Source organism: Musca autumnalis, unplaced genomic scaffold (genome assembly GCF_047663935.1).
Source record: "Musca autumnalis isolate F117 unplaced genomic scaffold, ASM4766393v1 scaffold_4, whole genome shotgun sequence".
In the NCBI taxonomy this organism is placed as follows: Eukaryota; Metazoa; Arthropoda; class Insecta; order Diptera; family Muscidae; genus Musca; species Musca autumnalis.
The window spans coordinates 24,220,340-24,247,427 of record NW_027411977.1 but is presented as its reverse complement, the minus strand read 5'-3'; the positions used below and the strand labels follow the sequence as shown (position 1 = coordinate 24,247,427).

General features: G+C 39.6%; 2 protein-coding genes across 2 annotated transcripts; both read right to left on the bottom strand.

Annotated features, from left to right (window-relative positions):
- Window positions 1–397: 397 nt before the first annotated feature.
- On the bottom strand, window positions 398–3,467 carry LOC141401727 (uncharacterized). Its single transcript, XM_073982116.1, has 4 exons — window positions 3,384–3,467; window positions 2,962–3,227; window positions 1,813–2,901; window positions 398–1,753 (listed from the first exon to the last, which is right to left on the bottom strand). The coding sequence occupies exon 3, from the start codon at window positions 2,765–2,767 to the stop codon at window positions 2,357–2,359; it is 411 nt and encodes a 136-aa protein (XP_073838217.1). The 5' UTR covers window positions 2,768–2,901; window positions 2,962–3,227; window positions 3,384–3,467; the 3' UTR covers window positions 398–1,753; window positions 1,813–2,356.
- Window positions 3,468–16,986: 13,519 nt separating this feature from the next.
- On the bottom strand, window positions 16,987–19,873 carry DnaJ-1 (DnaJ-like-1). Its single transcript, XM_073986105.1, has 2 exons — window positions 19,525–19,873; window positions 16,987–18,981 (listed from the first exon to the last, which is right to left on the bottom strand). Exon 2 carries the CDS (start codon window positions 18,901–18,903, stop codon window positions 17,887–17,889), a length of 1,017 nt encoding a protein of 338 aa, XP_073842206.1. The 5' UTR covers window positions 18,904–18,981; window positions 19,525–19,873; the 3' UTR covers window positions 16,987–17,886.
- Window positions 19,874–27,088: the final 7,215 nt, after the last annotated feature.

Below are 27,088 nucleotides of genomic sequence, written 5' to 3'. Positions count from 1 at the left end.
GTAGTTGTTGTTGCTTAAATAAAGTAACTGCGTAATAAAAACTTTACGTTACAATTCAAATTTTTAAATTAACGGAAATTAAACTAAATTAACTTAAACCTATCAGTTACATTCGTAACCATGATACAATGATACAAGGTAGTCTTACGCTCACAACTCACAGAGTTGTATTCGCTATGCCGTCCCTTCATTGACAAAATGATTTTGACAAACTTTGTATGTATATGTTAAAACACACAAATGTCAGGTTTATTTATATTTCCAATTCCAAACAAATTTAATTTCTAATTTTTTAAACTTAAATTTTTCAGACAATTTGGAGTCGATTTTGCACTGTCTGTCCGTCCGTCTAAAGGATAACTCTCGGACGGATCACCTGATGTAGTTCAAAAATTGGTCCCCGTCACATTATTCAAAAATTTAATCAATTTAATCAATAAAATGGTGTGTATGATAACTCACGAGAGGAATTACTGACTTTGTCTAAAAAATATTCGTCATTTTTTCCAGACATATGTAGATCCAGTCCTTTGAGTGCCTCCACACAAAAATTTCGTTTAAGGACTGTTAGGGAATCGTTTTTAAATTCCTTGGCAGCAGGGCTATACCGCGAAATTATGTGTTTCGTGATCAAGTGCAATCTTGCAGACATATTTGTCCAAAAGCTTCAAAGATGTTACAGTGCCTGCCCGGTATAAATGGCTGGTGGTCACAACAATTGAATAATTGAAAGAGTGAGAGACATTGGTCCAACTTTTGCACATCGGAATATTCCTTTCAAACATGGGCAAGTCCTTGATTCCTGACAAAATGACCCAAATCTCAAAAATGCAACGGAGACAAACTAAAATGCTTGTTTGGCAGGACAACTGTCGAAATGTCTCCCCCAAATTAGATAGTCATGATTACGAGGACTACACAATCATGACTACAACATTTTATATGTATTTTTTCCCCATGATATATATATACTGTAAGCGATACGGCTGCAAAACTTAAGTTTATATATTCTTTTATATTATAATAAATCATACATTTTGTAAATGTAAAAGGACACAATGTTCTCACAAAGTTAAAAGGATTTCAAAAGTTTACATCTTCTGGGGGCAGCTGTGGTATTCTTCTTTCTGGCTTCAAAGGCCTTTTGTAACATTATAGGCAGTAGCTTTGGTGGCTTACCCAATTCAACGTTGTTTTTCTTGACGATAGCTTGGCAATGGTACGCTTGTCAGCAGCACGTCGTCAGAGAACTTCAGCATTAGGAATCAACAAATACCACGGCAGCGAGAAAAGAGTTTCGCCCAGCAGCTGCTAACGCACCAACAAACCTATACTGCTACAAAAATATCAGAATTCAACGTGATGAATTGACAAACATTGGACAATGGATTCGACAGAACAATTTTTGGCAGCCACACAATTTCCATTTTTATTCCACCACCGATATCAATGTATCCATTGCCAATATGTGAGTCTTATAAATGGCATTTGTGGCCGACAAGGTATACTTGGACAACAGATTTGTTAGACTCTCAAATACAATACAAACCACAGTCATAGTTGATATAAAGCTCTGTTACAAAGTTTGGAATGCGCCATAGCTGTAGCAATTTGTCCAAAGCCGATTCACGCGATTGTCACTGGCAATAGTTTTTTGAGGTAGCTTTCTAACTGGAATTTTAAATGGCCTCTCATTGATCAAACATGAGGAAACAGACTTGTAAAACATGGTCAACCGTTCCGAGTTCACGAGCTTTAAAGAAAAATGTCACATTAATAAAGAAAATTGTAACTGACAAGCTATAAACCTACCGCAAATAGGTTGCGACATAAATCATACTTGACCAATTGCAATAATGAGTCATATTTCACCATTTGTCGGCTACCACTTCAAAGGCAACGGTCAGCAGACTCAAACCCATATGCATCATGGTATCGGTGTTTTGTTTGTCCAAGGGATTGCGAACCAATATCAAGAAACGAAACAGTTCTTGAATGCAGGGCAAACCGTATGGTACCAATGGTGCCATACCTTCGGACACGTCAACGGAATTTTGTTAGGTAAAACGTACACCCACAGAATTAATGTATTCACTACTACCACCCTGAGAAAGCGGAGATTGGGGTCTGTTGTCTGGATTTTCATCTAGAGTGGTGTTTGTGGGTGGTGAAGCTGGTTCCACCGATATCGAAGGAGCATTTGTCACTGCGTTCGTTGTTGGAGTGGTTTCCTGGACCTCGCTATCCACAACACTAGCAGTGTTTATGGCCGATGTTGGGGTTTGGGTTATTTTACCCTGCAAATCAACAATATTACCAGCTGGTGTGGCCGGAGTCGTAGCCAGTGGTGGTGCTTTCAATTGATGCAAGAATTTAGTTGCTGCACCTCATCACCTGGAGCTGATTGTGTGGAAATTTTCCTTTGTTCTTCCACACCGACATTGGATAAATCGGATCCTTTATAACTTTGGCTGCGTAGTAAATTTTCTTGACTGACCGCCATCTTGGAAGAGCGTTTTCGTTGCTTCTCGTCCTTCCCAATGGCAGCCGCCATAATTTGGAATTTTTTCAACATGCCCGATTCAGTGCGATCATCTGCAAACTGTGGCAAACGCATAAACAACAAAAGCACCATATCTTTTAATGCCTGTTCGGCGGAACGGCGCAGTAATTCATTGAGGCGAGGTTCGAAGCATATTCTAAAACAACTCAACATTACTTCACACACCGACTCATTGGTGAGCATGAAACCCTCGGGGCTGCGCATTAAGGTATGTAAGACTTCTACAACACGAAACAAGGTAACAACATCTGAAGATTGGCCAGTGCCAATGAAACGGGCGTGAGTAACAGCATCGGCAATATTTTCGATGGTCACAGCCAAATTTGGACAGGTGGGATCTGCAAGAATGTTCATTGGTATTTAAGTTGTTTGGAGAAGAGGTATTTTTCAATGCTTACCTATCAAACCATAAGATAAAACTTTGTTTATGGCTGACAATGCCAAACTGGTCACAGCTCCCGTGGTCTCTTCGGTACCTATAACCTCCAAAAATAGTGCCAGGAACACATTTGGATCTATTATTCCCAAATCTTCAATGCGATTGAGAACTTTTCAGATCCATAAACAATTTCATCAAACCAAATTTTTTCCTCATACTAAAAGAAAAACAAAACAGCATTCATGATTTGCCATTATTTTCCAGTGGTCTTGCGTTGGCTAAACTCTGCAATAACACGAATAACAATAAAAACATTGAAGTTATATTTCACATTGCAGAAAATCAAAATTTATGTCTGTCTTTTCACAGTTATTTTTTCGGGTTTTCACTGAATTTCCATATATCCACATAGACCGCGTTGTCTGCCTAATTTTTGCTTACCGTTTTTCTTGTCTTTTTCTCAAAATAAAGAATATTTTATCCTACTTCAATAAAATTGAAATCAAAAATCAATTTCTTGAAAACGTACACAAAGAGATTTTGTTATTGTTGTCATTAACATACAATAACAAAAACAACTTTCATATCGTTTCATGCATGGTTGTATGTGACAGCTCAAGGACGGTTTTTTGAAATGAGATTACCTTGTATCATTGTATCATGATTCGTAACATTGCCTCCCGCTTAAGCCTGTTCGTCCCGAATAGGCACAGTTCCCTCTCGGTGGTATGGGCATTGGTAACACTGCCTCCCGCTTAAGCCTGTTCCTCTTGACTAGACGCAATTCTCGTTCCGTAGTGGTGGCAACCGATTTAGATGTACCCTTTACTGCGTCAGCTTTGGTCTTTTGCTCTTCTGGACGACGTTGCCTTCTCTCCAGGAATCGTGACGTTATACCTTCTTTCTTTGTGGTCACCTTCCTAAGTGCCACCTGGTCTTCATCAGACTTGTCCTTCCTTGCTGTACGGCCGCTTTTCGATGGACGTTTCCTCGACGTACATCTTCGCTTTTTCCTCCTCGTTGCGAGATTTTTCCGCTTTCGTACTGGCCATTTTTCGGCGGCTTCCACCTTCAGCGTACGGACATTTACAGCGATTTCGTCAGATTCTGCGCTAGGGCGACACATGCTTTCCTTCTCTTTGTAGCCCACATTAATCGGTATTTCCACATTGGACCAAGTCATCACACGGTGCTTTATGTCCAGGTTTATATCGAAGGCAATCATGAAGTCTACACCAAGTATAACTTCGTCCACAATATCGGCCACTATAAAATCGAAATTTACCGATTTCCTACCCATGCTCAGCCTTTGGTAGGCCTTTCCATGCACCGTTGTAGTCTCGCCTGTGGCCGTCCGCAATTTGACTCCATTTAATGGCAATACCTTCCCTTTTACCAAATCCGGTCTAATAATGGACTTTGTTGCACCGGTGTCCAATGTCAAGGTACGCAATACACCATTGATAAAGCCTTTTACCGTTAAGTTGTGATTCTTCTGCTGGACTATGGCTTTAGAAATTGTGGGACCATCGTTTTCATCCTCTGCCACCGGCGCCTCGTGATTAGCAGAACTTGCTGTATCTGATTCACCTGATGTCTCTCTTTGCAGATTCTTGGCCACCGGTTGGTCGTTGCTTTTTGAAGGCGGTGAGGTGGATCTGGGCCTTGCTTGTCTCACTCTGCATTCTCGGGCCAAGTGTCCAGTTTTCCGACAGTTATAACAAGTCTTTTTCGTTCTAGGAGCCCCTCGTTTCACATGCATTAGTGCATCTTTCAGCAGGTCGACAACGGTCTGGGAATTGTTGTCCTCAACTTCCAGCCTCCGCACGTTGTAAGCTTTAGGTTTCACCAGCATCTTCGCGGTTTCTTGGCCCAGGGCAAATGACACGGTTTCTGCAAATGTTCCTATCGGTGCCGCATACGTCGCAAATTTTATCTCTGGATCACGAATACCACTTGCAAATGTCTCAATCTTTATGCGGTCCACCAACGGATGTGTCTCTCCTGGATATGCCAGCTGCGCCAATCGCTCTATATCAGCCGCAAAGTCTTGTAAGGTCTCATTTGGCTTCTGGACTCTTCCCCTCAGTTCCATTCGGTAGATCTCTTGCTTGTGTTCACTACCGTACCTACGTTCAAGAGCAGCCATTATATCTCCATAGTTATTCCTAGAAGCGGCGGGAATACTCTGCAATACGTCAGCAGCATCACCCTTCAATGCCATCAGGAGTGATACCGCTTTGTCGTTTTCGTCCCAAGAATCTCTAGCAGCCATTGTCTCGAACTGTAATTTGAACACATTGAAAGAGGTAGAGCCGTCGAACACTGTAGGCTTAATTTTTAACGCGTTATGGATAGCTCTCACTGGGCCGCCTTTGATTTCCAGTTCCGACATTTTCTTCTCAAGGTTCACAAATTTCTCATCATGGGCCAGAACTTTCTCGTCAACAGACAAAATCTTTTTATCCAACTCTTTCAATCACCATCGTGATGTTCTCGAGTTTCTCGTTAATTTTTCTAGAATTCTCTTCCAACTCCTCTTTTAAGTTTCTTGAATTTTCTTCAAACATCCTAGAATTCTCTGCTTTCATTTCGTCCATTTTAGCATCTAATTTCTCCATCATTTTGGAATTTTCTTCGCTCTTTCTGGACATCTCTTCCAACATCTTACAGTTGTCAGATTTCATTTCCGCCATAAGTCTGGAAGTTTCTTCATTTTTCTTATTCATTTCCAGCATCATCATAGCCAGCATTGATTTCAAATCGTCACCCCTGGCAGCTACCGACGAAACTTCCTCAACGCTGGATTCGCCCTTTGCCGATAACTCGACTTCCTCCTTCTCGAACTCATATTCATCGATGTTCATTCCACGGCGCTCGAACTCTTCCAACAAGCGTTTTTGTAGTTCGGCCTTGTTGCCAGTAGAACACAACTCCAACTTAATTAGCTCCTTCTTCAAGTCTTCCACTCGTAGATCCTTAAACTTCATTGTAGGATGATCGTAATCTCACTGCTGACACCAATTGTTACGGAATTAGATTTGACTAATCTCCGTGTAGACGTTGTTTTATTTCCCAGTACGATTTGTACCAAATAAAACAGGGTTCGTTTTAGATTACGTTTCTACAATGCTTTATTTACTTTATTACACTTATTCGTAACCGACTTTAATTACTAAGCACGCAGCTTGTCTCTAGTTAGCACGCAGCTATTCTTTTACCGATCTGTTCAGTTCAACGCTCAAAACACAACTACTCCTCCATTGCCATTTCCCCGGTAATTTATATCCCAAAGTCTCCCTGTTCGAGAAATATCTAGAGCATATGGCAACACCTCGAATCTGTGCAGCGAACACACAGACACACATTCGCACTAAGCGAACAACCATACTCACATACATACATGGGGAAATACAATTGGACGACAAGCACAGTAATGACGTAACAACAACAAACAAGTGCAAAGAAATAAAGAGGTGACAAACTAAACAATAATTACATGACTATGGCAAAGCAAACAAAAGAACAATAACAAAAGGTAATGTAACGACTAGAATGATGAAGAGAGTTCTACATGGTAGTTGTTGTTGCTTAAATAAAGTAACTGCGTAATAAAAACTTTACGTTACAATTCAAATTTTTAAATTAACGGAAATTAAACTAAATTAACTTAAACCTATCAGTTACATTCGTAACAGTATATTGCTTAGTTTACATTTGGCGTCGTTTCGTGATTTCGAAGGCGTTTCGTGATTTCGCGCGGAATCAAGCAAAATTTTTCATGATTTCGCATACAAAAATGAAATCATCTCATTTCGTGATTTCAGCGAAATCAACATCGAAATCACAGTACACATGATATACAACCCTGTTTTTGCCTAAAAAAGTACCAAAAGTTGCAACACTTTTCACGTATCACAATAAACAAGGTAGATGGCAATTGCTGCAACAAAAAATTTTAGTGTCAAAATTTGTAAACAATGTGAAAAAAATATTAAATTACTTTGTTACAATGCTATTTTTCATTGTGTTCCCGTACTTTTTTAATGGTAATGTTAGAAAAAGAGCGAATTGTCAAAAATTGCTTCCCAATACAAATTTCTTAAAAAATACGGGAACGAAAAAATGACGGAAATTGCAAAAAAAAGAAAAAGAGCGAAACTTTCCCATTATTTTGCCGTTCTTAAGGCCTGCATACATAAGCTGCTCTGCCTGATTGCCTTGCTTTCCTGCTTCATTTTTGACATAATAAAAATAAAAGAATAAAGCTGTAAACAGATACAACGTTTGGGTAAAGTTTTGTGTCGTTTTGGCCGTTTTTACACTGTTGGGCATGATGCCGAAAAATTCAAATTCATTTGAAATATATGCCGACAAACAGATAAACGCTGGACTTTGGTGTCGTCGTCGCCTGTTGTTGTTGTTTTTTTCTCGACGCCCAACGCAAAACTTTAATCAAACGTTGTATCTGTTTCCAGCTTAAAGAAGGCCGAGGAAGTTTCGAACTGGGTTGCCCTTTTCTTTTTTATTATTTTATCAGAAGTAAGCAAGGTAAGTAGGCAAGCAGCTTATGTACGCAGGCCTTTAGGTCGAATTCCCCATTACAGTAATTTCATAAAATTACTTTTGTATGGAACTCGATCTATGAACGCCAAAATAATGGGAAAGTTTCGTATGCAACTCTTATGTTACACGCTAAAACTTTCATACGAAACTTTCCCATTATTTTGGCGTTCTTAGGTCGAGTTCCCCATTACAGTAATTTCATAAAATTACTTTTGTATGGAACTCGATCTATGAACGCCAAAATAATGGGAAAGTTTCGTATGAAAGTTTTAGCGTGTAACATAAGAGCAAGTTTTAGCGTGTAACACAAGAGAAAGGAACGAGATTGCCCAACTCTAGTTTCACCAGAGTGTAATTTAGAGTTGGGCAATTGAACGACCTAGTTCACTGTCCTAGTTCAAAAATGTATGAGTAACATCAAACAAACCATGGTACAAATACACAGGTAGCCGCATCAGCAATTGTTGGTAACATAAGGTGTCAAAATTTGACATCAATTCAATGCAGTTGACACATTGTGTTACCATCAGCTGGCATGATAATGCTACCTGTATTATTGTACCATGATACAAAGTCCCAATTTACATTAGGCGAGTTTACTTGCGGCAATTGTCAGTTTGTAGGTGAGAGAGGGTGCTGAGAGGCAAAGGGTTACCATATGGCTCACCTCTCTCTCCTACAAAATGACAATTGCCGCAAGTAAACTCGCCCAATGTAAATTGGGGCAAACTAACGTGAAATAATTGGTCTGTTCCTTTACTTCTGAAAATGGTAAAACCGGCAAAAGTAGTAAAAGTTGAAAACTTCTCCCATATGAATTGTATTGTGTTTGAAGTAAAGAAACGCTTTTCGAGTAAAAAGTTGTAAAACTTGAAGATTCTTGAACGTAAAGGAACAGGGCAAATAAGTATACGCATTTTGTTCAAAGAAACGACCGGTGTCGTTTTGGCCGTTTTTACACTGTTGGGCATGATGCCGAAAAATTCAAATTCATTTGAAATATATGCCGGCAAACACATCAACGCCGGACTTTGATGTCGGCGTCGCCCTGTTGTTGTTGTTTTTTGTCAACGCCCAACGCAAAACTTTACTCAAACGTTGTATGTGCTTTCAGCTTTACATTAAAGCTCTGATCCAGAACTAAAAAGTTTTTACAATTTTTACCACTTTTACACATTTTGCGTTCCCGTACACAAAATTTATATGAAAATCGTTTACGACTTTTAAGCTGGAAACACATACAACGTTTGAGTAAAGTTTTGTGTCGTTTTGGCCGTTTTTACACTGTTGGGCATGATGCCGAAAAATTCAAATTCATTTGAAATATATGCCGACAAACAGATAAACGCTGGACTTTGGTATCGTCGTCGCCCTGTTGTTGTTGTTTTTTCTCGACGCCCAACGCAAAACTTTAATCAAACGTTGTATCTGTTTTTAGCTTAACAACTTTTACGATTTTTACCACTTTATAAAGTACGGGAACAGGCCATAAATCATATCAAACGTCAAATTTAGTCTGCTTGTTTACATTATATATGTGTTTTTATTCACAATGATGAATTTTGACAACTAGTGTGATAACCAGCTGTTTTTGCCGCTGTACCTGTATTATTGTGCCATGGGTAATGCTTTGTTTACATTTACGAAATCCACTCGATTTTAACTGTCAATTCCATTGCTCAAACGTCAAATGAAATCTCATCTGAGGGCCAAACCTATAGCCTCTGCGTGTGCGTTCAAAAATACAAAAACAAAATACATGTATTTCAATTTGAGAAATCCTTTGGATTTCATTTGACGTTTAACCAATGGAATTGACAGTTGGTCGATGGTCAGACTAGCAAGGTTTCTTGAAACCAATTTCGTTAAAATTTCTTTTCAAGTTTCGTTAGTGTCCACACACGTTAACGTGAAATTTAAGATTTTTTCGTGTCCTCTTTATTTTACCATTCGCGTTTGTTGTGTTTCTCATACCAATAAAAACAAAACAAACACAAATAAACTAAAAACAGCACAAAATAATTAACATTTATAATTAAATTAATATTAATACATAGTTAAATTTTCACTATTTCATTAATTTAATGTTTTTATTAAATATTTTTATGCTTGCTTTGGTCTTAACGTTTGCTTGAGAAAATAACAATGAAAGAAAATGGAAGAAAAAATCTTGCAACGAACAACAAGAAGAGGCAACACAACAAACACAGAAAACCATGTACATGGGTTTCACTACTTCATACCCCACGCCTATAAACTTGACGTCGCCATGTTGAAATCGTGCTAGTCTGACCATCGACTTGATGCTCTGTTCCTTTACGTACCCGAGATTACCATTTCTTACCATTTTTAACCTGCCAAGCGTTGCTTTACTTTAAAAAGCACCACTGTTACCATTTTAAAAAGAGAGGTTTTCGCCCGTTTATAGGTATCTTTCTAGGGCGCCCCCGCCGGGGATAACAATCTTGAAGCGATGCGGGGGCTAGACGTCACAATCTTCTCATTTAACTTCTTGTAGTGTTGAACTGGGAGGCTGTGATCGACCAAAGGTTATCCACTCTCTGTCACGCTCCAGCTCAGTGCACTGGAATTCAAAGTGTATCTCCGGATTGAGTGACACATATTTGGTAGTGATCTCCTACCAAAGTAATTGTGAGATCCCCTAACACCGGGGTGTTAAGCGACCTCGTGCCCATCGGTGTTCTCATGCTTTGCAGTTAGGGTACCAACTGTATTTGAACGGAGCCTCGCGTGATACCTGGGCACCTCAGCGAGTAGCTAGCGCCCTAGTCATGGTAAAGGAGGGCTATGCCATGACCTGTCCTCAAATCCCCCATTAAACGTTCCCCTTATGAATGACAACAAAATTATAAAATCCACAACAACCCAAACCAACTTCCCCTCGATATCGACCCCAACTATGACCACGGACAATGCCGCACCAAGTGCGACTCTAGAACCTCATGAATCCCTGGGTGGGGACGTGACCCCGACGACCTTTACGATGGACCAAGTCAGTCAAAACATTTTAAATCAAAGCAGGGATTTGCTTGATCTTCTAGAGCAGAGAGAGACTTGCAGACTGAGTCAGGAGAGCCCCCCCCTTGGAACTGGGAAGACGACTCCCTCATGTCGGACGAAGAGATGGACGTCACGGTGATCCCATCTCGGACATCCCAGGAGGCGCCGTCCTCGATCCAAGGAGGGGTCTCGAACCTTACCACAGCAGGTCCAACTCCTCTAGGGGATGCTTCATCGGTCGGTACCGATAAGCCTACTCTTCCGAGGCAGAACGCCATGGAGGAAGAAGCCGTGTTGGAGGAAGTGATCCCCTCTACCACGACCTCGACCAACAAGAGCGATAAGACCAAGGAGAAGAAGGATCGGCATGAGTACAAAAGAGCCGCAAAATATTGCAACAAATTTGTTGGCAAGAACGCTACTGACGTAAGTCAGGACGAATTCCGGTTAATCGGGGTGAGGCTTCGAGTTATGAGGAGACTTGAGCGTAGGTACCCTCATATGGAGAAGATCCCCGTTCTGGTTGACCAGATTCCAACTCCTGGAACGGCTGAACCCTCCAGCTCAACGGCTGTCAAGGGTGCAGTCGCTCTGGGAAACTTACCCAAACCGGGAGTATCAGGCTGCTCGGACTCCTTGCGGACACCAGTGGTGACCGCGGCGGAGACGAGCAGAAGGATGCCCCCGGCCCCGGAAACATCAAGACGGCTGCTGCCCCCGAAGGTATCAACCGTCTTGTCGTCGGAGCAGAAAATGGGACAGTCAGGGACGAAGCAGATGCACAAGGCGACTCCGAAAGCATCTGCCTCATCGGTGACTGCCCCCACATCTGCCGGGGTAAACAGAAGCAGTGACCTCTTGAGAACCTCGACGATGCAGAGGCCGGGTAAACAGGCAACTGAGGCGTCGAAGGATCCCAAGAAGCCCTGCTCCTTAAGAGATGGAGGAGTGAGGAGCGCCGGTGACGCGAAAGGTCGGATGGCTGGTGTGATGGACGGTCCCTCAACCTCTAGGCAGGCCAGTGGTAGACCAAAGACCTCTCCGCAGCAGTCATGCGTAAAGCGGGTCAGGTCTTCGGAGGACCCACAACCAACAGCCAAGAGGTTGCTGGACCGACATCAGAGCATCCATCCTCCCACATTCGCTAAGATGGCCGCTCAGCAGACGGCAACTGGGGTTGAACAGGAGAAGACCTGCAAAGGTAGCTCCAGCTCGGCACCCCAGCAGTCATCTGCCGGGGGGACATCGAAACTAGCAAGGATCCCGAAAAAGTTGGCCTCAGTGAATCTTCAAGTAGCAATCATTGATAAGGCCGATCCTGAAGGTAGGATCAGTGAGGATCAATGGGTGCTGGTTGAACGTCTACTGAGGAAGGCTATAATCTCTGACGAGGCAGACGCCAGTATGACGGGCTTTGGCAAGGCAACCTTTATCAGAGGAGTCAAAATCATCAACTGTCAAGACGAGAAATCCGAACGGTTGATGGTTCGGGCGCACTCTGGGAAGGTTGCAAGCTAGCCGCGGTGCCTACCAGCGAAATACCACGCAGAGCGTCGGCCACAGCTTGGGTGCCACCTCCGGATCAAGAGGTGGCGGATGTGCTGAAGATGATCCAGAGGCAGAACAGAGGTCTCTCTACTGCCAGCTGGAGACTTGTTAATTCCGTGAAAGAAGGAGGAGGTGCGGTGATGAAATTCACCATGAATAATGAAAGCGCCGGCTACCTAAGGGATTGTGAGGGAGAGCTGTACTTCGGCTCTGGTTGGCTTCGGTTCCGAGTCTCGAAGCCACAGTAGGGAAGCTCAGCAGCAAGGGCTCCGCGTGATGCAGATCAACCTGCATCATTGTAGAGCTGCGGCTGCTGAACTTCTCATCTCCCTCACAAAAACCGAAGTAGACATCGTCTTGGTCCAGGAGCCCTATCTTTACAAGAATAGGGTTTCTGGGCTAAACGATGGGCGCTACTCTCTATTCTCCACATCCAACGGCGAGAAGGTAAGAACCTGTATTGTAGCCAAGAAAAGTTTAAACCTTATTCAACTCTACAATTACAGTGATGGCGATACGACTGTAGTGAGGCTAGAAGTAGGCACTGGAAGAGCCTTGGTGCTAGCCTCGGTCTACATGCCGTATGAGGCACCCGACCCACCCGGTAGACTGTTGCGGAAGCTAGTGGAGGAGACGATGAGCAATGTAAACTTGATAATGGGCTGTGACGCAAATGCTCATCACTTCCACTGGGGTAGCAGCGATACAAATTCAAGGGGTGAGTCCGTATTCGATTTTATTTTAACTAATAATCTGCGAGTATGTAATAGGGGAAATACTGCCACTTTCCATAATAGGGTAAGGGAGGAGGTGATAGACCTAACCCTTACAAATATGGAAGATACTTTTATAACTGACTGGAGAGTATTGGAGGAGTGCTCCTTTTCGGATCACAGAGCGATACACTTTCATGTCTCTTATAGAAGTAAGTGGCAACCGCCTCATAGAAATCCAAGAAAAACCAACTGGGACTTTTTCCATTCTCTTGCAATTTCCAGGCTGTGTGAAGTTCCAGAACCTCGCACAGTAGGGGAAATTGACATTCAGGTGGGAAATCTCACAAAGGTTCTGATGGAATGCTATGAGATGTCTTGCCCATTAACGTATCCTGGAAGGAAAGCTCAGCCCGTCTGGTGGAACAAGGACCTAACCGATCTAAGGAAAACCAGTAGGAGTTCATATAACAAAGCTAGTAGGACCAAACTTAGTACTGATTGGGATCTCTATAGAGAATCCTTTAATAAGTACAAAAGGGAGGTTAGGAAGGCCAAAAGGGACTCCTGGATTAGTTTTAGTGAGGCCATAGAGGGAGTTAGTGCAGCGGCAAGATTTCGCAAGGTGATCTCAAAGGACCCGAAAACCATTGGGAGCATTAAACGGAATGAGGGCACCTGGACTAACTCAGCTCTTGAGACTCTAAACCTGTTGGCAAGTACACACTTTCCTGGCTGTCAAGACCTATCGAAGATACGAGCGGAAGCTACACCACAGCAGAGTGTGACCTTGTCGACGGTATAATAAGTAATCCTAGAATCTCATGGGCGATCAGTACTTTTCAACCCTATAAATCCCCTGGGCCCGATGGTATCATCCCTGCGATGCTTCATAATGCGCCTCGAGTGTTGATATCAATGCTAAGGAAGATTTTTAGGGCTTGCATTCTGCTGTCGTACATACCGGCGCTATGGAAGGAGGTGACTGTGACCTACATTCCCAAGGCTGGGAAACCTAGTCACACCTTGCCAAAAGACTATAGGCCGATAAGTCTTTCCTCTTTTCTACTTAAAACTTTAGAAAGGCTACTAGATTTGGAAATTAGATCATATATAAATAATGACCTTGTAAGCAATTCGCAACATGCTTACGTAAAAGGGAAATCGACTGACACAGCGTTACACGAGGTCGTGGGTTATATAGAGAAGAACATGAATGACTCGAGCTTCACCTTAGCTGCCTTCTTAGACATAGAAGGTGCGTTTAACAATGTGAAACTCGAATCCATTCACTCGGCTCTAGAATCACTAGGTGTCCCCTCAATTCTAGTCAATTGGATAGATAGAATGCTCGAAAGTAGAATTATCAATTCAAATATAGGAGAGAGTTCTATTAAGAAGTCGGTCACCAGGGGCACACCACAGGGAGGAGTTTTATCACCCTTGTTGTGGCTTCTGGTACTGAACGGGATACTTTTAGAATTTGACAGATTAAAAACCAAAGTAGTTGCCTACGCTGATGACGTAGTCATCCTAATCAGCGGGAAATTTCTATCAACGCTGTCCGAACTTATGCAGGGTGCTCTAGGAAAGCTCTCACGCTGGGCCCACCAAAATGGACTTGGTGTGAATCCAGCGAAGACAGAGCTGGTACTATTCACCAGGAAGAGGAATACTGCTGAGTTTGTGCCACCAACTCTGGATGGTGTGCAATTAAGCCTCTCCACTGAAGCTAAGTACCTTGGTGTGGTACTAGACCATAGGCTCCTATGGAAAAGGAACACCGAGGAGAGAGCTAAAAGAGGTTTAATCGCACTATATTCCTGCAAGAACACCATAGGTAAGAGCTGGGGTTTAAAACCTAATATTATACACTGGTTGTATAGGACTGTGGTTTGTCCCATCCTAACCTATGGTTGTCTTGTGTGGTGGCACTCACTCAGTGTAAAATCAAATCTTTCTAAGCTAACCAGGGTGCAACGTGCCGCGTCAATTCTCACTACTGGAGCTATAAAAAGCACACTTCAAATGGCACTGAATGCTGTTTTAAATGTTCAACCTCTGGACATTTTGGTTCAGCTCCAGGCCTCCAGGTGTGCTTTGAGGCTTAGGGAACTTGACATGTGGCGATGCTCAATGGCTGGTCATGCAACTGTTCTGCGGCGGATTAGTAGTCAGGCAGTGATTGGAGATAGAGGGGGGGAGACTGACTATATGTCACCGTCTCTGGACTTCAACACACCTGACGTCTTAATACCCGATAGGGGAGAATGGGTTCAGTGCAGACCAATGCCTGATAGCCTATCCATCTTTACTGATGGGTCTAAGAAGGGTGCTGGTGTGTACTCCGAAGAACTGAACTTCAGGTACTCCTACAAACTTAACGACAACTGTAGTGTTTTCCAGGCAGAAGTCTTTGCAGTATTGAAGGCCTTAGAGGCACTTGTGGGAAGGACAGACTTAGCAGACAGGGCGGTTGCTATATATGTAGATAGCCAGGCTGCACTAAAAGCTCTAGGATCTTTCACTATTAAATCTAGGATCGTTCGAGACTGTAGGTCTGTTTTGAAGACCTGCAGAATGCCAGTAAGACTTTGTTGGGTACCTGGTCACTGTGGTGTAGAAGGAAATGAGATTGTGGATGAATTGGCAAGGCGGGGTTCGCAATCAACCGACATGCAAATGGAAGTTGGAGTGCGACCTCCGCTTTGTCATTTCATTAACAAACTCACAAGGTTCTACGTTGAGAAAACCAAAAGAATTTGGCAAGATGCTCCTGGTTGTCGGGTAGCAAAGTCAATCTGGCCGGAGATCTCGGCACGTAGAACTGATTCCCTCCTCTCGCTATGTAAGTCGGAGATCAGGGTTGTTGTAGGGGTCATTACTGGCCACTGCAACATCAGATCCATGACATGCAGATGGGAGACCAACAGCAGTGACTATTGCAGGCTGTGTGAAGATGCAGAGGAGACGGAGACGATTGAACATCTACTGTGCCAGTGCCCCAGATTGGCGGCCAGGAGATATAGGCTCTTTGGCACACACATGATTGAATCGCTCTCTCACCTCTCTTCTTTCGACCCATCAGTCCTGCTTGCATACTGTAGAGGTCTTAAATGGCTATGGGGCAGATCTACTTGACTGCATTTTTTAGTCTATTTAATAACTAATACCTCTCTTGCTTTCTTTCTTTTATTTCCCTCATTCTCCTACTATACCTCCTTGACCCTTCTCTTCCCTTCCTACCATTTCCTCTCCTATCCAGCAGCAACAAAACCGGCACTCATCTTTACACAACCACACGCCATCAAATCACCAACAATCACCACCATCGCCAAACAATAATCAAATCCATAATCAACACACACCCACAATCATCACCACACCCACATTATCAACAGTCATCACCACACCTACACCCAGCATCACACACAGAATCACCAAAACATGAAATAACATCAACAACAACCAAACATCAACAACAATAACCAAATCTATAATCATCTAAGCTCATCACTATACCCACACAATCACCACCACAAACATATCATCTATAATCAACACACACCCACAATCATCACCACACCCACACCCAGCACCACATACAGAATCACCAAACATGAAATAACACCAACAACAATAACCGGATTTACAAACCAGGATGATCACAATGGACCACAAGGTCTCCGAGTGGAGTGGCTGCTACATATACGGCAGCTGCACATCCTATAACCTAACCTAACCTTCTAGGGCGCCCCCTTACAGGTCGTCTATAACGACTCACATAAGATCGTCTACAAAGACTTCCTTCGGCTCCTCTATCAAGACTCCCTTCAGCTCGTCTATAAAAACTCCCTTCGGGTAGTCTATAACGACCCTTCACATCGTCTGTAGACTCCTTTCAGCTCGTCTATAACGACTGACTTCAGCTTATCTATAACGGTATCTATAAAACTCTCTTGAGTTCGTCTATAAAGAGAAAGAGAGTTGTAGTTAACTTTTTCATAAAGACGCGTGCATGGCTGATCTAAAGACTTCCATCTCTTCTAAAACGGCACACTTCCCTTCTTCTAAAAACTTCTAGATTTCTCCAGTGGACGCTTGAGATTTTTCTCGATAAATCGCATACGAACTCTCTTTTTACCGTTTCCTACGAACTCACTGAGGCATTTAGAAAAATAAAAACACTTCTTGGATTTATGGCATAATTTAACAGTATTTTTTATTATTCCATTTCAATTTCTTTTTCATATTTTCTTTTCAAATCAGTCTCTGGAATTTTGTATGATTTACAAATCATGATCTTTTCTAAAGAGGCCATTTAGCAAATTTTGAGATTTTCTTTTGTTTTCTTTGTAAAAAGAACACTAATGTTACTCCTCTGTAGTTGAACCAACCGGTTGACTCTGTCAATACTTAAAATCAAAGCAATTTGTTAAATGGCTTACAATAGGACAATAATGTATCTCATGGTTTTCGATATGCAATCATGCTAAGACGACTGTTTCTCTGGTTTGTTTTTCTTTTCTTTTTACATTTACTTAATCTTAAAGGCTAATTAAATAATATACATTAGATGTGTTTTTGTGTGTGTGTTTAAACAAACTAAAGCAATACACGTTTCATAGAACAGTTTTTGGAATCGATACGGTTGATTGTTTTTTTGAATTTTGTTTTGGAATAAGGCCTTCACACAAAAAAGGTCCTTGCTCTTAAATTCCAAGGGTTATAAACTAATAGTAAAGCATATATAAATGACGTAGCTTACAAACTAAAGAAAAAAAATAGAATTTCAACTAAATTTATGATTAATGTATACGCCTTGTGTGTGTGTAAAAAATGTACATGAGGATTTTGTATGAAATGGCCGGTGACAAGATGACAACATTCAATGTTGTTTCGGTCTTCTCCTGGATTTAAAAGATGGCGCAGCAGGCATAATTTTGATCATCGCATTTGCCCCAATCTCAGGGTGTATAATGGATGAGGGAGATGCATCGGCTACATATTTATATCCTATATAAATATTTATATATACTAGTTCCTTCTTTTACAAAAGTCCCCTAAGCTCTAACTGCTAATGACTCTCGGCTTGTTTAATTTGGCAATATCTCACTTAGCAGTTCCTTTGTACCTGAAGGCAGACTGTCGGGGAATTTGATATCGTAGGACACTAGCAAATCTCCGCGACGTGATGGTTCCTTGGGGAATGGTAACCCCCGACCGCCGAGACGTTTTACTGTTGTGGGTTTGATTATTTCACCTTGGGAACTTACTGTAATGCGATCGCCTTGTAATGTGGGTACAGATACTGTGGTGCCGCATAGCGCTTGTTTTAGACTGACTTGGGCTGTGTAGCGGAGATCACTGCCTTCACGTTTGAAAACTGGATGGGGTTTGTCACGAATTATGAATACAATATCGGCTGGAATTCTACCCGGTGTTTGGTCGCCTTCTTGAGGGAAGGTAATCTTTGTTCCTGCCTTCCAGCCAGGTTTGACACTAATGTTCAATACTTTCTCTTCTTTGCGTGGCTGACCGGATGACATTGACATACGGGAAATTTTCATTTTCTTTACGCAGCCTTTATCGATTTCTTCCAGTGACACAAATAAATCTCTTTCAATGGGTGGATCTTGTTGGGTGCGTTTACGATTAGGCTGGGCATTGAATGATTGCGAGCGGAAGGCACCACCACCTGGACCGCCCATATACATATCATCATCTCCCATAAACATTGTTTGTGATTCGAATATGCGAGATGGATCTCCGGAACCAAAGAAAATACCAAATGGATCTGCATTTCCAAAGAATTGGGCAAATGTGGCTCTGGGATCGCCATGATAAGTGTAGGCATTACCGCCATCCATGCCACCGGCGCCGGGAACACCACCCTTCAAACCTTCCTCGCCATATTGGTCATAGATGTCACGTTTCTTTTTATCTGATAACACTTCATATGCCTCTGCTATTTCCTTGAATCTTTCTTCGGCTTGTGGCGACTTGTTCTTATCCGGATGGTATTTCAATGCCAATTTACGATAAGCCTTCTTGATTTCGTCATCAGAGGCACCTTTATTGATGCCAAGAATTTTATAGAAATCTTTACCCATTGTTTTTGGTTGTGTTGTGTGACGTTCTTTACTCGACGACTTCTGGGTTATTTGTGGTTGTTGTTATTTTTGTCACTTCTGTAATAGAAAAAAAGAAAACAAGATTAGAATAAAATTACAAACAAACAGTATTTTTATGTAGCGTCGTTCATTTGTTACGCCAATAGCAAATTAACAAATTCTAGAGACGTTTTCGTATTCATATCGAATGTTCTCGAGAGCGAAAAAAATTACATTCGCATTTTATATTATTGCCCGCCCTTCTTCCCCACCGCACCGCACAATTGTCTTTTACCGCATCAGTTCATTTCGTATTTCTTCTCAATGAAACGTCAAAACATTTGGTTGGTCTCATTTAATTGCACTGTTTCCAAAACGGTGGCATAGTGTGGCTCTCTTACGCTCATTGAGAGCTAATGATTTCATCGACTATTTCAGAAAATTCGATTCGCGTAACTCAAAAATGCATTGAACTTTAATGATTAATTCTTTTGTTTTCCTCAAATTAATTAAAGCAGGTGTTCGATTTACAAAATAAAACTTTCTTTCTTTAGCAAGCCTTGTATTTTTTCGCTCTTGTTATTAGCGCATTTGTTTTTATATAAAGAAAATAAAACCAACCTTTTATTTGCGAAATCACAAAACGTTCGCTTTGTTTTTGCACTTCTTGTTGTTTTGTATTTCTTCTGTTTTTTTCTAGTATTCTCTTTTATAACAGTTTTTCTATTGCTGTTTTTCACACAATGTTTTTGCTATTATTTCTTCTATTAAATATTTTTAATTTAAAATATTAGAACTTTTAATTTGATTCACGCACAAAATAAGTTTGTTGTTTCTTTGTCTCTTCTTCTTTTATTAATGGGGAATTTTTCGCTCTCCCACCTCTATATATAGCGTATTTCATTTTCTGGAATGTTCTCGGCTCTCATGACATTTGTTTCGATGAGTGAATTTCAGCGCTGCCAACTACAAGTAGACATTTGATAACCCATAACCATTCCAAAAATTAAAGTGGATGTACAACATACGTTATTTTATGCATTTGCTCGATTTTTTGAATTTTTTAACATATTTGCTTTTTTCCAGAACCTGCAAGAAGCTACTTTTTTTAGCTTTGTTCCAGAACCTGCAAGAAGCTACTATTTTTTACTACGATAACATTTTTTCCTTTATGTTATCAAAAAAATAGTAAAAATTAGTAGTTTCTTGCCGTACTGGAACAGAACATTTACTACGATAGCATTTTTCCCTTTATCTTATCGGAAAAATAGTAAAGTAGATTCTTGCAGTTCTGGAACAAACCAATTATAAAATTTTAAAAATATTACAGCCTGTTTATATTTTAGCTTTATGACGTGTTCACCTTTTTTATGAGGATTTGCTTGACTTTAGTAAGTTATAATTGTTCCACAAACATCCCAGAAGGGGCAAGGGAGACTTCTCTTGACATTTACGAAATCCACTCGATTTCAACTGTCAATTCCATTGATTAAACGTCAAACGAAATCCAATGGATTTCAGTTGAGTTTTCATTTGACGTATACGTCAAAGGAATTGACAGTTGAAATCAAGTGGATTTCGTAAATGTAAACCAAGCATTATACACAATGGAACTGACATTTAAAAACCAGCTTGTTTGTTAAATCCGATTATATGTAAATTTATACCCCGGTTACACTTAACCGGATTAACTCAGTGGGTTTGGATTTCAAATGTCAATTCCATCCTCTCGAAGTGGGTTAACCCGACAAAAAACTCTACCCAGCAAAAAGTTTGTATCCGCGGATGCAGTTGAATCACTACAAGTGTACAGTACATTTGCCGTTGGAGTACATCTTTTCCTATGAATTCACTTATGAATTTTACAAGAGAGCGCGCAGCTAGGATGCACTCCGTTTTCGATCCAAATCACAACTTTTTATGTATTCTTTTGGATTGAAATTAAAGGCACTCTTCGGATTGTGTTTTTAATCAATCCAAAGATGCAGTAAAAATGCAAGCCATTGCGAAATATCCCAGAATAAATAAAATGCATTTATTATTTGTGTAAAACAAGAATACAAAGAACTTTATTATATAAACATAAACTAAAAAAGTTTTTATTAAATTCAATCACAATTGAGTGTACTTCCTCCGCTCTCCATTTAATCCAAGCGCAACTGATTTTACAAATAAAGCACTAAATTTCTATGTATATTATCGTATATTTTTAACGGCAAATTAAAATTGCAAAAACTTGATTTGAAAATTCATGTGATTATTGTGATATGTTTGAAATCAACAAAAAATAAGTGTAAACAACGGGGTGTATATCAGGATTTTGTGAAATCCAGTGGATTTCGGGGCATAAGTATAAACCAGTTATAACCCTGCAAAAATCTATAATATAAACATGGCCTTATCATGATTTATATACCTCACAAAAAATGGTTTGTGATTTGTCATTGTCCGCGGAGCGAAATCTAATTGCTGTTGCCAGCAAAGATCGCACCTCAAAACTTTTCGATTTGAGGAATTACCAAGGATTTACAACATTTAAACCCGGAAAGATGGCAATTTTTTCATGTGCCATATCTTCCAGTCATTGCAATGAACATGAGCAATTTTTGGGTTCACATCAAGGCTGTGTTTATGTCCCGGTCCACACTAGAGTGATTTCATTGAAAAAATTGCATGAAATTATGCGTCTCTAGATCGACTTCCATAGTAGATTGCTGTAGTGGGGAATTCGATTTAAGAACGCCTAATTTCATGAAATTTTTTAATGAAATTCACGCTAGTGTGGACCGGGACTATGTATTTGATATACGGAATCCTGGTAATTATAGCCAGGAACACAAAATCATTGAAGATAACTCTGCAGTAATACAAATTGAAATTGTCCCAGAAAGCGACCACCATGTGGTGGTTTTATAATATGTCATAAAACTTCGTTGTGGTTTTATGAAATCAAACATAGTCGGGAAAGTGACATACAGGCCACATGTCTTATGTCCCAAGAGAATTTAGTATCGATAAATTATAACAAAGATCTGCAAAAGTTACCTGTACAATTGGGCGCTTCTACGAATCAGCCACATATGCGTCATATTCTGGGCAATATTAACAAAGTAAATGGTATTCCCAAGCTGGAAATTGCTGAAATATTTTATGCCAAAACTTCTAGCCCCACCATGGTAAGATCAACACAAATTTCTTTTAACAAAAACACCATAGTATCTGCTTATATACTAGACCAAAAGTTGCTTTCACTTTTCGATACGATGAATTCAAATCAATTGTCTATACAAGTCCCGGTCCACACTAGAGTGATTTCGTTGAAAAAATTGCATGAAATTATGCGTCTCTAGATCGACTTCCATAGTAGAGTAAAATCATAAAATTGCTGCAGTGGTGAATTCGATTTAAGGACGCCTAATTTCATGAAATTTTTTAATGAAATTCACGCTAGTATGGACCGGGACCAATCATATCCTGTCACAAGGACCATTTATGATCTCTGCCCCATTTATAAAAATGACTAGCTGAACCCGGTGCGCTTTGCTGCCCCGACTACGATAAAATATAATGGAATGCCAGAATTATTTTAACGTTTTTAATATTTTATCGAATAAATATAGGAGATATGAAGGCGTTATATGTCTATTCAGGATTGTTATGGAGGTACTATGGTATTTTTGTATGTTTCAGGAGGTAACCCTGCGTTTACAAATGCCAGTATTGGCAAGACAATAGCAAAAATACAAACCTTTTTCACAAATACATTTATAAAAATTTTAAATATGTATAGAGAAAAGTATGAATGTATTGGTGAAAATGGTTTGTACCCAATAGAAAGTGTCTTCGAGACAACATTGATGAATCGTGCACGACATACCCAATTCGTTCACGACTCTTTGCAGACAGCCCTTTGGGATTGTTGACATTTTCACACAAGTGTCCGCCTATTCATGCACGACAACTTGGGCGACAGGGTAAGCGAAGTTGTCGTCGGTGACAATGTACATGACACTGTCTTGCAGATAGTCGTTGATGACAGTTTTAAAGACACTGTCTTGCAGATAGTCGTTGATGACAACTTTACAGACACTGTCTTGCAATAAGTCGTTGACGACAGTTTTAAAGACACTGTCATGCAATGAGTCGTTGACGACATAATGCCTTACAATGCCATCTATTTTCTCTTCAGTGATAAATAACCGCAGTTCCTCCAATAACCCCATTTAAAAAGAAAAACATTTTTTTAATATATAATAATGCATATATAATTAAAGTAAATTCAAACATTGTATTTTTCAAAGTATATAATTAAAAATAATTAAAATGCTAACATAGTTATAATAAAAATTAAAACAAATAGTAATAATTATAAAATTGGAAATATTTTTCAATTTTTGTTTTCTGTTTATCGTAATTTAAAAGTTGGATGGAAGTGCTGGGAACATTTAAGTTTTCTTCCCTCAGAATTGCCAATATATCATCTCCCAAACTTCTAGATACGTTGTGCTTCAAAAAAACATCCCTCAATTTATCACGCAGTGTTGGCTGGAATTGGGAACTTTCGTCACAAACAGGCAAATCTTCAAGGAATGGTTCAAACTGGGAATTTTCGTTGTAAACTGGCAAAACTTCAACATTATTATTGTCCTCTGTCTGATAGAAGTCTTTTTGATTAAATTGTTTTCCTCGAAGTCTTTTCAAATAATCCAGACTTTTTCGAGAAATTTCTCGCCGCAAAGATCTTTTAGATGACATAATGAAATGTTTTAAATATTATTTAGTTTTACTTACGTTCTTTTATAATCTGTATATTTATTCACTTTTATTTATATATGGCCTGTTCCCGTACTTTATAAAGTGGTAAAAGTCGTAAAAGTTGTAAAAGTCGTAAACGATTTCCATATAAATTTTGTGTACGGGAACGCAAAATGTGTAAAAGTGGTAAAAATTGTAAAAACTTTTTAGTTCTGGAACAGAGCTATAAACACACGTTTAATATGTACATTCAATAGCTTATTTGAAGGCAAGAACCGAATTGAAAATAACAAAAAAAAATAGTTTTAATTTTCTATTAATATTGCATAGCATGCTGCTTTCATACAGTTTTGAATTGGTATCGTGTTTTTGTTTTGCACGACACATTGCAAGACAATGTCTTGCAAATTGTCACCTATTCGTCGTAAAAGTGGTAATAAATTTAAAAGTTCGCTTTTTTGAAAAATTTCTTGGGTTCTTTGCCAAGACACACTGCAAGACATTGTCATTCAACTTGTCGTCCATGACAATTTCGGAAATTTCGTTAACGAATCGTGCACGAATATGTCTTCGAAGACTCGATTTTCTAAGGGGTAACTTTGCTATTGTCTTGCCAATACTGTCTGTGTGTAAACGCCTAGTAACACTCCTCCGAAAGCCTTTCCGCCTAAAAGTATTCCTAATGGTTTAGATATATCATAATAAAACATAAATCTTAAGAAGTCTCTCAAAGATATGATACTTAATAGCTGTAGCCTTGGTCAATTCCTTTCCAACTATAAGTACTTGTGTAAATAATGGTGACTTCTACTGACTGTTAAGTCTTCAAAATTTCATTGAAATTGAACATACGTAACAAAAACATGAAATCGACCGAAAATATATATGGGTAGCTATATTCCTATATGAACCGCTCTCGATATAATTTGTCATATTTATTTTTAGACCAAATCCTGTCTCACATTCACATTTTGTGCATAAAATACAGAAAATCAGCCGAAAGTATACATGGGAGCTATATTCTAATCTGAACCGATTTCGGTATAATTTGTCCCATTTATTTCTAGAACGAATTGCGTCACGCTTTCAAATTGCAGTGAAATACAGAAAATCGGCCTAAAATATAGATAGGACCAATATCCAAATCTGAACCGATTTCGATATGATTTGGCACATTTATGTCTAGACCAAATCCCGTTACGCATTCCAAATTTCACCGAAATTGGACATAAATAGCGAGTTCATAAAATACAGGAAATCGGTCGAAAATATATACAGGAGCTATATTCAAATCTGAACCAATTTCGATATAATTTGGCATATTTATTTCGAGACCAAGTTCTGTAACACATTCCAAATTTCAGCGAAATTGGACATATATAGCGTGCTTGGTGCAGAAACTACAGGAAATCACCCGAAAATATATATGGGAGCTATATTCAAATCTGAACCGATCTCTATATAAGTTAGCACATTTATTTCTGTAACAAATTCCGTCAGACCCTCCAAATTTCAGTGAAATTGAATATATACAGCGTGTTTGGTGCATAAAATGTGGAAAATCGGCCGAAAATATATATGGGAGCTATATCCAAATCTGAACCAATCTCAATATAATCTGGCACATTTATTTCTAGAACAAATTCCGTGAGAAATTCAAAATTTCAGCGAAATTGGACATATATAGTGTTTTTGGTGCATAAAATAAGGAAGTCGGCCGAAAATATATGTGTATGAGAGCTATACCCAAATCTGAACCGATTTGAATATTTACATTTTACGAAATCCACTCGATTTCAACTGTCAACTCCATGGCTTAAACGTCAAATGAAATCTCATCTGAAATTCATTAAATTTCATTTGACGCTTAAGCAATGGAATTGACAGTTGAAATCGAGTGGATTTCGTAAATGTAAACCAAGCATAACATTTAGTTTTATGGGCCGATTCCGTACAGCGAGGCGAGTCGTATCGCGTTGCCAGTTGCAATTTTTCCATTACGTATGGCAAAAGTCGCACGACGACGTCAAATTTTGTCGCCGTAATGTTCATTTTCCGGCGACAACAAATTAGCTGTCGCCGTTCATTTTTACTAACGAATAAAAAAAATAAAAATAATTTGTTATCGACGATTATTTTCTATCGCCAGTAATACAGATTGAAATTGTCCCAGAAAGCGATGACTTTCCATGTGGTGGTTTTATAATTGGTCTGTTCCTTTACTTTTAAAAATGGTAACAGTGGCAAAAAATGGTAAAAGTGGTGAACTGGTCTCATATAAATTGTATGCTTTTTAAAGTAAAGGAACAATTTGCAGGTTAAAAATGGTAAGAAATGGTAACCTCAGGCACGTAAAGGAACAGAGCTAATATGTCAAAAAACTTCGTTGTGGTTTTATGAAATCAAACATAGTCGGGAAAGTGACATACAGGCCACATGTCTTATGTACCAAGAGAATTTAGTATCAATAAATTATAACAAAGATCTGCAACAGTTACCTGTACAATTGGGCGCTTCTACGAATCAGCCACATATGCGTCATATTCTGGGCAATATTAACAAAGTAAATGGTATTCCCAAGCTGGAAATTGCTGAAATATTTTATCCCAAAACTTCTAGCCCCACCATGGTAAGATCAACACAAATTTCTTTTAACAAAAACACCATAGTATCTGCTTATATACTAGACCAAAAGTTGCTTTCCCTTTTCGATACGATGAATTCAAATCAATTGTCTATACAAGTCCCGGTCCACACTAGAGTGATTTCGTTAAAAAAATTGCATGAAATTATGCGTCTCTAGATCGACTTCCATAGTAGAGTAAAATCATAAAATTGCTGCAGTGGTGAATTCGATTTAAGGACGCCTAATTTCATGAAATTTTTAAATGAAATTCACGCTAGTATGGACCGGGACCAATCATATCCTGTCACAAGGACCATTTATGATCTCTGCCCCATTTATAAAAATGACTAGCTGAACCCGGTGCGCTTTGCTGCCCCGACTACGATAAAATATAATGGAATGCCAGAATTATTTGAACGTTTTTAATATTTTATCGAATAAATATAGGAGATATGAAGGCGTTATATATCTATTCAGGGTTGTTATGGAGGTACTATGGTATTTTTGTATGTATCAGGAGGTAACACTCCTCCGAAAGCCTTTCCGCCTAAAAGTATTCCTAATGATTTAGATATATCATAATAAAACATAAATCTTAAGAAGTCTCTCAAAGATATGATACTTAATAGCTGTAGCCTTGGTCAATTCCTTTCCAACTATAAGTACTTGTGTAAATAATGGTGACTTCTACTGACTGTTAAGTCTTCAAAATTTCATTGAAATTTAACATACGTAACAAAAACATGAAATCGACCGAAAATATATATGGGTAGCTATATTCCTATATGAACTGCTCTCGATATG